Source organism: Typha latifolia, chromosome 11 (assembly GCF_019914945.1).
Source record: "Typha latifolia isolate L0001 chromosome 11, TyphaL0001v2, whole genome shotgun sequence".
Classification (NCBI taxonomy): Eukaryota; Viridiplantae; Streptophyta; class Magnoliopsida; order Poales; family Typhaceae; genus Typha; species Typha latifolia.
Genome location: NC_133096.1, coordinates 3,879,927 through 3,892,470, shown reverse-complemented (window position 1 = coordinate 3,892,470; position 12,544 = coordinate 3,879,927). Strand labels below are relative to the sequence as shown.

The 12,544-nt window shown below is 40.6% G+C and overlaps 1 protein-coding gene across 1 annotated transcript; it reads left to right on the top strand.

Annotated features, from left to right (window-relative positions):
- Nucleotides 1–6,303: 6,303 nt before the first annotated feature.
- On the top strand, nucleotides 6,304–10,585 carry LOC140798318 (inorganic phosphate transporter 2-1, chloroplastic). Its single transcript, XM_073152134.1, has 3 exons — nucleotides 6,304–7,174; nucleotides 9,081–9,272; nucleotides 9,382–10,585. Exons 1-3 carry the CDS (start codon nucleotides 6,449–6,451, stop codon nucleotides 10,198–10,200), a joined length of 1,737 nt encoding a protein of 578 aa, XP_073008235.1. The 5' UTR covers nucleotides 6,304–6,448; the 3' UTR covers nucleotides 10,201–10,585.
- Nucleotides 10,586–12,544: the final 1,959 nt, after the last annotated feature.

Genomic DNA, 12,544 nt, shown 5'->3' with positions numbered 1-12,544 from the left:
ATTTATTATTTTATTTTATTTTCAGTTATTAAAAGTTTCCCTAAGGGAAGCTTTAGGTAAGCTTTACTCGTCGGTAAGCTTTGTTTGGTTATCGAGGTCTTGGAGAAGGTTGTTGTAACAATCTAACCCAAAAAAATTAATTAATTTGGGCACGATGCGACCGGCCACGTTGTGGCCGGCCTCGTGTCCAAGTCGAGGCCAACGTAGGTGAGAAATTTCTCACCTACTGTGGCAAGCCATGGGGCCGCCACAAATTATTGGCCAGCTAGCTACCGTGGCGGTCCCCACTGCTGCCACCATCCCCCTCCTCCACTGCCTTCTCTCTCTCTTTAAACCTCTCTCCCCCCCCCCCCTCCCCTCTCTCGGTCACTCTCTCACGCCCTCTTTTTCCCTCTTGCCGCTACCAGTCTGCCGCTGGCCTATCACCACCAAGGTGAGTCTCTCTCTCTCTCTCTCTCACTCCCTCTTTCTCTCTCACGCCCTCGCTCTCTCTCTCTCACTCCCCCTCTCTCTCTCACTCCCTCTCTATCTCTCGGGATCGCTGAACTGAGTTGCTGACGAGAGGCGGGCTGCTGGCTGGCCAACAGCGGCCGCGCCCCTCCCGGCCGGCCCGGCTCCTCCTGTAATGATCTGAGATTAACAATCTCAAATCCCTTCTCTACTACTCCCAAAAGACTACCGATGAGAGCAATTAGCCTTGCTTAATGGTTTTCCCCTCCCTCAAGCTGAGAAGAGAGAGCTATTGTATTCTGGAAGATGATGATTATTACAGAAAAAGGATCGATGGGTTTATATCATACCCTCTGATCCAATCTCTCACTCTTTAACTGACTGGACTCTTGACCCTAACTACCCACGTGATAGTCACATGATGACTTAAGGACTCCTATAAAAAACAAAAAGATGATACGGGATTATTTTGTAAAATTTTAGTCCCTAGTGCTGCTGATACGGGATTACAATGCAAAGTCTCTTCTTTTCTTCTTCCTAGCGAGCTCTGAACATGACAAATGCCCACCTCTTAAGATCCTTGCCCTCAAGGATCTAAAGCAGGAAACCGGCGTGTAATGACGTAATAGTCCTCCCAAGTAGCTTCATCAGCGCCGGAGTTTCTCCACTATACTAGAATTTGTGAAATGGCTCGGTTATTCTGCTTCACCATCCTCCTAGCCAAGATCTTGTCAGGGTGGAGAAGAGACTCGCCGTCCGCGTCAACTATGGGTAAGGTAGTACTAGTAATGTTGTCAGACCCCAAATGTTGTTTGAGTTGGGATACATGAAAGATGGGGTGAATCTCCGAGTCGACTGGTAGGAGGAGGCTATATGCCACATTGCCAATTTTCTCCAGAATTTGATAGGGGCCATAGAACTTAGCAGCCAACTTGAGGTTTTGCCGGACTTGAATTGAAGATTGGCGGTAAGGCTGAAGCTTCAAGTATACCCAATTCCCCACTTGGTACTATCACTCCGTGGTTCATATCGGCAAAATGCTTCATCTTAGCCTGTGCTTTGGCTAGTTCAGCATGAAGGAGTAGTACCATCTGGTTTCTATCATGTAGATATGATTCTACAAAAGCAAGATGAGAAGTTGGCTCTACCGAAAAAGCTAATTGGGGTGGAGGATACCCATATAGAGCTTGAAAAAGAGTTAGATTAATACTATTGTGATAATGTGTTGAACCACTACTCGGCTAAAGATAACCAATTTGCACACTTCTTTGATTTGGAGCTAGTCATGCAATGGAGATAAGACTCCAAACAGCTATTTACCCACTCCGTCTGTCCATCAGACTATGGATGATAAGCAGTGCTAAAGTGCAATGAGGTGCCTAATCTACTAAAAAGTTCCTTCCAAAAGGCACTAAGAAAAACTGAACCTCGGTCACTCACAATGGCATTTGGCAAGCCATGTAATTTGTGAATATGATCCAAGAAAAGAGTGGCCACTTGAGGAGCAGTGTATGGGTGAGGAAGAGCAATAAAATGAGCATATTCGCTCAATCTGTCTACCACCACTAATATTACCTCTTTACCTTCAAACCTCGGCAATCCTTCAATAAAATCCATTGAGATGTCAGCTCATCACTTTTCAGGAATTAGAAGTGGTTGTAATAGGCCAGCTGGGTGGGTGTTCTCATGTTTGTCCTGCTGACATATATCACATAGCTTGACATATGTGACAATATGCAGTTTAAGTCTAGGCCAATAGAAATACTATTTAACTCTTTTGTACGTGGCTTGCAATCCTAAATGTCTTCCCAAGGGTGAAGCATGTAGAGTAGAAATTATTCGAGATCTAAGATTAGTATTAGTTCCCACATAGATACGAGTATGAAACTTTATAAGACCTTGTGCAAATGAGTAGTCACCAGATTGAGAGATAACCAGTTTAGGGAGCATATTTTCAACAAATGAATCATCTCGATAAGAGGTCAAAACCTCTTCTAGCCATGCGAGGGTGACACTAGTGATGGCAGCTAGGGAACTAGTCCATTCCGGTAATCTTGAGAGTGCATCTGCGACATTATTAGTCCGGCCTTGCTTGTATTTCAGCTCATAATCAAAGCCCAATAATTTGGATAACCATTTTTGTTGTAAAGTGGTGTGCAACCTTTGTTCAAGAAAATATTTGATGATTTGATGGTCAGTGTGAATAATAAAATGAACTCCCTCCAAATATGACTTCCATTGAGTGACGACCATGACAATTGCTAATAACTCCTTTTCATATGTGGAATATGATGAAAACTTGGGACCTAATGCCTTACTGAAATAAGCAATAGGGTGCCCTGATTGGTGTAGCACAGCACCCACACCCATATCACAAACATCTGTGTCCAACTCAAAGGGCTTACTAAAATCTGGTAAAGTGAGAACTGGAAGAAATGTCATGGCCTTCTTGAGGAGTTGGAATGCCATTTTCGCTTCTTGAGACCACTTAAAGGAGTTCTTCTTTAATAATTCAGTAAGGGGTCTAGCAATTAGCCCATAGTTTAGCACAAATTTCTGGTAATAATCGATAAGACCCAGAAATCCCCTAAGTTGTTTCAATATAGTTGGGGAGGGCCAATCCAACATACATTGTATCTTTGAAGAATCTGCAGCTACACCTTGATGACTTATTATGTGTCCAAGATAACCCAAGTAGGGTAAAAAAAAAAAACTTGCTGGGCACGACGCGATCGGCCACGTTGTGGTCGTCCTTGTGCCCAGCATGCCGTGGTAGCGGTGTCCACCGAGCCACTCTTCTCCACACCGTGGCGACGCGTGGAGGTGGGACCTGGCCCATCGGCCACTCCGCCACCGCCGCGTGACCATCTCTCTCTCTAATATTTTTTTCTCTCTCTCTTCCTCGGATTCTCTCGATCTCTCTCTCTCTAGCTCTCTCTCTCTCCCTCTAGTCCACCAACAGCCATCGACCGCCGGGTTGAGCCGCTATCGGCCCTTCTATTCACTAGTGAGCCTCCTTCTCTCTCATTCTCTCTCTTTGTCTCTCTCTCCATCCCTCTCTCTCTCTCTCTCTCTCTCTCAGTTTTCTCTCGGGACCGCCGGAGGTGTGAGCTGCCGAGGAGAGGCTGGCCGCTGAGTGGCCACTAGCAACCGTACCCCTCCCTCCCCTACGGCCTAGCCCTCTTCCCCCTTTTCTCCTTCCTCTTCTTCTTCTTCTCCTCCTCTTCCTTCCCTTCTTTCCTCCTCTCAAGGAGCACACTACAGCGGCTCGGCCCAGCACCTGCTATGTTAAAATGCTGGGCTGAGCCCAGCATTGTGTATAGTTTTTTAATATATATATATATATATGCATATTTTTGATACTATTTAAATTATATTTGATTATATTATTAATTATTTAATTAGTTTATTTAATCTAATGTATTTAATTTATATGAATTAATCTAAATATATCATAGTTAATAAATAAATCTAATTATATCATATTTAGCAAAATACCTGCAACATAAATTACTATAGGTTGGTGAAGAGGGAGGAGGGAGAAATCTAGAGAGAAGATAAGAGGCAAGAATTCAATAATCCAATTGCATAATGAATTTGGCTGCCATCCACATATATATAGAGGCTAGCCAACAAGTCCTAAAACAATATGAAACCGTAATTCTAGAACTTTCCTATCGATCGCATTTGAACACGCTCGATCGCGTTCGGATGCACCAAAACACGTTCTCTATAAGTATGAACGCGATGTAGGCGTTCGAACGTGGGCATTCGAACTCGCCCAACCACGTTCGAACGCATAATATGCGTTGTGTGTATTTGTGAACCTAATGCAGGCATTTGTAAGGGTGTTCGAACGCGACCCCTCCTGCTACAGAAATTTTATTTTAATGAAAATAAACACCTAATGCAATAAGAAAAGATCCTATCTAAGTGTATCAAAGACAAACCCGAATCTACAGATTGGCACAACAAGTTGTATGAGTACAAGGACGTGAAAGACTAGTCACCTTGAGGATAAGGTGTTGGAAGCGTGATGGATTGTTACGATCCGACCACATGGGTTAAGTCGAGTCAAGTCGAGTCAATTCAAGTTAGTTAGTTAGTTTTATCTTATTGTTTGAATTTCAAATAAATCGGATAATCCACATGTGGATCCATTCCGTTAGGGAATTTTACTCCTATAAATAGGAGTGGACTTGTGTTGATAATAATCAGGAATGAATATGAGTTTAGCCAAATATTTCTTATTGTCTTTATCTTTTATCATAGCCATTACATCGTCTTATCTTTCTAGGAGTAGATCATAGCCATAGAAGCATCCGACTTTCCAAACCCTAGTCACCACCCTCCACCAGCAGCCACCCTATCTTACGACCATCCACCACCACCCTGGTCGTCCGCCAACCTTTGACAACTACCGCAATGTTGGTTAATTACCGTTCTGATTTATTTGACCTTGCTCCACTATTTTAACCATAACTTTCAATCCAGATCTCTGATTGACTTTATTCCAAACCAGTAGAACTTTAACTTCTGATATTATTACCCCTCAAAATCTCAGGATCATCCTACGGACGGATTGTTTCGGATCTAGTTCATAATAGAATATATACAGAAAATATCCTAGGTTAGATTTGAACTAACACTAGGAGAATATTCCGTTAAGTAGAGATATTTTATTACTAAAATAACTAAAATGTCCTTATTTATAAAATAACTAAATTACCCCTTAGTATAACTTAGTTGATGGTATTTTTATAATTTAATTTGTATAGTTAACTTAACCTAGATGGTTGGCTAAGTTTAACTAACTGACCTAACAGTAGGGTATTTTCTGCACATATTTGCTAAATTATAGGGCTCGATTTGCAAATATTAAAATTGTTGGATGTAGACTATAATTTTGTTAAAAGACAGGGTATTATATGCAAATTTTTCTATATTTTATTTATCCAAATAGACTGCTCCTCAAACTTAATACCAAAATTAGTATGTGGCACTCTAGCCCTAGGTAAAATCGTGATAAGTTAAGTATTTTATATTTAGATGAAAATGTCAAAAAATTATTTTATAAATTGCTCAACTATTCAGTATTTTATGTTTAGAAAATGCTATATTGTTAGAGTGTTTTTTATTAGAAAGAACTAAAAAAAAGTTCAAAGTAAAATCTGAAGGAGCAATGGTCTTTTTCTTGCAATTCTGAGCGTAGTTAGCTTTGATAAATAATTATTTATTCTAACTTATAGAACTCTTCCATATTTTCACACAATGACATATGTTATAACTAATGGATAACTAAGTACAAAGTTACGATGTTACAGATTTTTTTTCTTTATATTTTTACTTATATGTTTCTCATTTAGTATTTTAATAATAAAATGCTTAACTTTTTAGCATTTTATATGTATTATCTTTTTCTAGTAAATCTTTGAATTGTTACGCTTTTTATCTTTTAAAAAAATGCTGGTCATATTAGCGTTTTACTTGAAACAACACTGATCTGATTGGCATTTTACTTTTGATCGGGTAAAATGCTTAACAATTTAGTATTTTATTTAGGGCAAATATACACCTTTTGATATTAAGTTTGAGGTGTAAGCTATTTCGGTGAATAAATTTAAAATCAGGTCTAATTTGGTCAAAAACTATTGTTATGAAACTAAAACTATGAAGGCTGATTTTAAAAATTGCTTACTTGTTATTAGAATAAAATAAGAGAGAATATGGCCACTAGACAAATTATGACCTTATTCAGAAGTTTTGGATTAGGAGGGAATCTTACTTGGATCCACTTCCGCCACTCGTTCTCAGCCGTAGCTGCGATCGACTCTCCTACCACCAAACCAAAATTTCTCCTCTATCCATCTCTTTCTTTCGAGATGCCCATAACATCTCTCAAGCTCCCATGGTCATATCTTTCCTCCTCTTCTCACCTCCACGATAACCTCTCCGAGTCTTCCCTCCATTCCTCTCCACCGTATCCATTTACCCTGACATGACTACTACGTCTCCCTACTTCTCCCTTGCCAGATACAACGGACGAATAGGAGGCGCCGTAACAGCCGCTCTCCTACTTCCTAACCCCATCACTCGGTTACCCAATTGCTCTTTCTCTTTGTATGAGAACTCCTCTGCTGGGAATTCTCTTCTTCTGACAAAGCTACACCCTCCGAAGCCACTTCTTTCCCGCCTTCGCCTCCCTTCCGCTTCTATCTCCTCTTTTGCTAGTGCGGATGGCGATCCCAATGCCCAAGGCAATGCGAAAGCCGACGAGGAACCTCAATCAGGAGAGTTCGAGCCTTCCGAGATGGCCAAGGCTTTCCACATCTCGTCGCGGACTGCTTCTGCGATCTGTGTCCTCATCGCCTTTGCTGCGTTAACTCTGCCTTTTACAATGAGGTCATTAGGACAAGCAGCAGGGCTAAAGATGAAGATTCTGTCCTATTTGACGATCCTTTCGGGGTTTTACATGGCGTGGAACATCGGGGCTAACGACGTCGCCAATGCCATGGGGACGTCGGTTGGGTCGGGGGCGCTGACGCTGAGACAGGCGGTGATGACTGCGGCGGTGCTCGAGTTCTCGGGAGCGTTCCTCATGGGGACACATGTGACCAACACCATGCAGAAGGGGATCCTTGTCGCATCTGTGTTTCAGGGCAAGGACTCCTTGCTCTTTGCCGGATTGCTCTCCTCTCTCGCGGCGGCTGGCACCTGGCTGCAGGTTTGTATCCTCTCCTGTGCTTCATATTATTTCTTGCAATTTTTGTTTCACCATTGACATTCTAGTCTGTACCAAAATTCAATCAAGAGATACAGTGTATGCTGGTTTGCTAACCAAATAGTGTTTGTTCTATAATTATGTAATTTACATTTGTCAGGGAGCAACCTGGCATCTAGGAATATGATTGTATATGCTTGTAATGTTTGTTATCTTAGTATAAGTTAGCTACATAGATAATAAAGCAGAGCAATGGTCTCCATCTTCTATACTAGCTTGTTATTCAATCGCTAGTGTTTAAGAAAGAACTTCAACGTATGTAACTTCATTACTCGTAGTGTTGAAAGAAAAAGAGCTTTAAGTAGGTGTTTCCTGATAATTTTCTTCTTGAATCAAAGTATAGGCATGTTAAAAAATTATATGTTGTCTCATAATAAATTTTCGAAAAAAGATAAAACTTTGTTGAATTGAAGTAATGATTTATGTAGTACATGGTCTGTCCTGTTAAAGTTGGTTATGATTCCTTACCTGATTTTTGTAACTTAACGTACATGTGGTAGATATTCTGTTTTATGAAAGCATGTATACCGATTTATAACCTACTTTGTTTGTTGAGAATAACGCTTCTAATAAACTGTCTTTTGATTTCAAAGATTGTATAAACAATAACCTCAATGGTTTTCTAATTAGATGAAGCATAACATACCTGAGTAATATTACATCGACAAGCTTCTTACAAGTATACCTTTTGCTATGTTTAAGTGATAAATATTTTACATGGTACTCTAGTTTTGCTTCATTAGAACCATTAGTTTAAGAAAATGATATGCCTCAGTTTTGGCTTCTTGTACTCATTTGCAGAAAGTAATATAACGCTAAGCTGGTTTTGACCTCAGTTAATTTTTCTCCTAGAAGAATAGTAAATCTAGATCATTTTGATCCCCAATACTTGTTTTTCCTGAAGGACTTAGCAGCCACTATGAAATATCTTCCCTCTTACAGATTCCAACTTATCCAAATTAAGATAGGACAGCCTTGAAGGGCAGATGTACTGATTTTCTATCACATAGGAGCCAAAGAATTTCGAGACAAGATATTTATAATGCAGCAAAGAATTTGTTCAATGAAACAAGTGAAAGTGGTGAATTAGGAAAAATATCCTGATGTCCTTTCCAAGCAGAAATACAGATCTTTTCCCACATTGACTTTTGACATTGCAACGTATTGGGATGATGTATATTGTGGAGTCTTCGCTTATCAAATCTAGATTTATTAGTAAAATTTTCATGAGTTGGGCAGCTTTAAAAACTTTCACAGTCCCCTTGTTTCAGCAGCTGAACAAGATAGAGCACAAGGAAACAATTTATTCCATGCAGTTATATTATCATTTTATGAAACATTTATGGATTATATACTAAGAAGTGCTGTCATAGTTTGTTATAGATTAGATTTCAGGATTGAAATTTGTCTTGTTTTGCAGTCTCATATTGGTAATATAATATATATCTTACTTCTTTTTCTTATAGACTTATACTGAACGAAAAGAGGGATTTAAAGCAGATGATAGAGAGCTTGGTAGGTGGATTTCAGAGAACCATAGCAATATTTCCATGGATTATGATTATACTTGTAGTAGTTGTGGCAAAAGCCTGTTACTCCCCTAGAAAAAGGTAGGTATACCTACTGAAATGTTATTAGAACTCCAATACAGTAATTGACAAATACAGAAAAAATCTTGTACATTTTACAAGAAACACTGTGAGACCTCATTTTGAAACAAGGCACATGCATGCAGAAGGTTTAGATGAAATTGGTAGGTCTGACCTGAAACTTTCATCACTTTCCTTGTATAATTTTAAGTGCATAAATCTACCCATATGTATCTCAAATTTGGATGCTTTTTATTTAGGTGGCTTCTTTTTATGGCTGGCCAGTCTCCACTACACATTGTATTGTAGGAGCCATGGTTGGCTTTGGCCTAGTATATGGAGGAATGGGTGCAGTTTTTTGGAGCTCATTGGCAAGAGTAACTTCATCATGGATGATCTCTCCTCTCATGGGTGCAGCAGTTTCATTCATTGTTTATAAATGCATACGAAGGGTAAGTGTTGGTTTCCTCAGAAATCATGATGGATTAGAAGATAGGAACAAAAGAAGCTTAATATACATCTCATCTTTCTTCTTAATTTCTCATGTTGTTCCATTTTCAGTTTGTATATAGTGCACCAAACCCAGGGCAGGCTGCAGCTGCTGCTGCACCAATTGCCGTTTTTATTGGAGTTGCAGGCATTTCGTTTACTGCTTTTCCACTCAGTAAGATCTTCCCCATTGCAGTACTTCAAGCATTAGCCTGTGGGACAGCAGGAGCATTTATCGTTAGTAAAGTCATACGGAAACAGCTTGGCCACCTCCTGTCCTCTGAAGCAGAAAAACTAGCAGAAGTTGACAAGCCACAAGTTGAAAATATTGGATTCCTTTCTGACATTGCTGGCCCTAAAGGAGCTCAACTGGAGATCGTTTATGGGGTCTTCGGTTACATGCAAGTCTTATCAGCTTGTTTCATGTCATTTGCTCATGGAGGGAATGATGTCTCCAATGCCATAGGGCCACTGGCTGCAGCATTATCTATTCTTCAGGGTGGCCTGAGTGCTGCTGAGATAGTTATCCCTATTGATGTACTTGCTTGGGGTGGTTTTGGGATTGTAGCAGGGCTTACAATGTGGGGTTATAGGGTGATAGCAACAATTGGCAAGAAAATAACGGAGCTAACTCCGACAAGAGGATTTGCGGCAGAGTTTGCCGCAGCTTCTGTGGTTCTCGTGGCATCTAAACTTGGACTACCGATTTCTGCAACACATACACTTGTTGGTGCAGTAATGGGTGTGGGCTTTGCTAGAGGACTAAAGAGTGTTAGAGCAGAGACGGTACTCGAGATTGTTGCTTCATGGATGGTGACAATTCCAGTTGGTGCTGTTTTAGCTGTTCTCTATACATGGATCTTAACTAAGATGTTGCCAAATTTTCTTTGACCAGATTGAGAAAGTGACTGTTCATATGTTTTTGGGAGGGTGATCCTTCTCATTGAATTGAACTTTGTTATCGTGTCAGCAGATTCAAGGGACTAAACTGTCCTGAGAGAACAGCGAAAATAATTTTTGAAGAGTCGATTATAGTCAATGAGCAGCTCCTTTGCAGTTAGGCTTATCAATCTTACTGCTACCTGAGGCGGCGCCTCCGTGCTCTCTATTTCTTTCATGAAGTGAACGATCATAGAATCTTGTTGGCACAATGATTGTAATAATTAGTCCCCCTTTATCTTCTTGTCATTTGAGCTCTAGTTTGTATATTGCTACTCATGAATTCTTAGTAGTTCACCATCACGAAAAATATACAGAGAAATTTTCAGTACTTCAACTGTAATGAGAAATGGAGAAAAGCAGGAAAAAAACGTTGCCAGGTTATGAAAACTTGAGTTTCAAGTATTCGCATATCATTGGCCTCAATCGGGGTTTTTAAATGAACAATTCATACGTGAGCTTCTCATATTAGGTGGATACTTGACTCATTGATTCCTCAGATTATGATGCCATTTTTTGTATCCATTGTAAGTGCAATTTTTTTCTAATGGCAAATCTGTGAACAAAATTTAGCACTCATGCACATTTGGCACTTCGATTGGCGTCTCTGATTCAACTCGTTAGCAAATTTGGCACTCACACATATATTTCTTCACATCAGACTTCATCACTATTTAACTGCAGCTGTGAGCCAGCCATTTGTATGTGCATAAAACCCCTTGTGGCCTGTGGTGAGGGTATCAGGGAAGTGCCTCACCAATTAACGCCGTAGCCCCACGTCCACAGGTGCCTTGATCTACCTGCGCTCAAGCACTAACCAATTGTGAACCTCGAGCTTAGGGTGGTTAGAAGGGTCTGCCTCTATCTCTTCCATGAGTCGGACCATATCTGGATCCTCTGTACTAGCCCTGCAAAGATCTGAAAAAGAAAAGAAAATATTGGAGCTGAAAAGAAAGCAAGTTCACTTGAATCAAATTGGCATGAAAGTGCCTCTTTAGCTCGGTTCTTGGTTCTTAGTCCCTTTTTGGTAGACCATCTCATGGTCGTTCCTAAGGAGCTTCGTGACCCCACCTTTGCTGTGCTGGGATCTGCACATGTTGCTCCATGAAGAAATGTAAGCTCCGTTGGTTCGTGAGGATAGTAAACTGTCGGGCAATCAAATAGGGGTGCCATTTGGTGATGATGTGTAGAATTCGAGCATTTTGCGCTCGTAGATAGACAATTATTACAACTAATCTGATAATGCCTTACTCATATATGCCATGGCCTGCCCTCTTGCATCAAGAGAGCTATAATACCTGCACTTGAGGTGTCGCCCTCCACCAGAAAGGGTTTGCTAAAATCCGACAAAGCCAAGACCAGTGCTATGGACATGGCTGTCTTCAATGCTTCAAAAGCCTCCATCGCCTTGTCTGTCAATTGAAATCCTCCTCTAAAAAAAGAATTGACTGAACTTACCATAATTGGCAATGAATCACCAATCCTCTAAAAAAAGAATTGATTGTTAGTATCTCGTCAACCCAGGGAATCACCTCAATTCCCATGGTTTCATTGGAATCCGCCAGTGCACCATGTGTTTGATCTTGCTCGGTTAGCCTCTACTCCTCTTGCTGATATGATATGCCGCAAGTACTCCACTCATGACTCGCCCCAAAGGCACTTAGTTATCTTGACTTTTAGCTGGTTTCACCACAAGATGCTCAACACATCTTGCACATGCTGCAAGTGATAAGTCCAATCCTTGTTGTACACAAGAATGTTGTCAAAGAAGATGAGCACATGTCGACACAAGAGCAGATGAAAGAGATCATTCATCAGCCCTTGGAAGGTCATCGGGGCATTGGAGAGCCCAAACGGTATGACTTGAAACTCATAATAGACATCATGAGTCTGAAATGCCATTTTGTATCCATCCGCTGGATCGACTCCATCTAATGGTACCCAACCCGTAAGTCGAGCTTGCTGAAGTAAGACAACCCTATTAGCTTGTCCAGTAGCTTCTCAATCACCGGTATTAGGTACTGGTCTTGACGGTTATCATGTTTAAGGCTTTGTAGTCAATGCAAAATCGCCAACTTTCATCCTCCTTTTGAACTAGTAGCATCAACGATGAGTAGGTACTCCTACTTGGTTGGATGATGCCTTGCTCGAGCATCTTGGCTACCAATTTACTGATCTCCTTCTTCTAAACATAGGGTTACTAATATGGTTTTACATTTTCTAGTTCAAGCCCTAGAATGATTTAAGTATGGTGGTCATGTTGGCGGGTCAACAACAATCCTTGCGGATCCTCGAA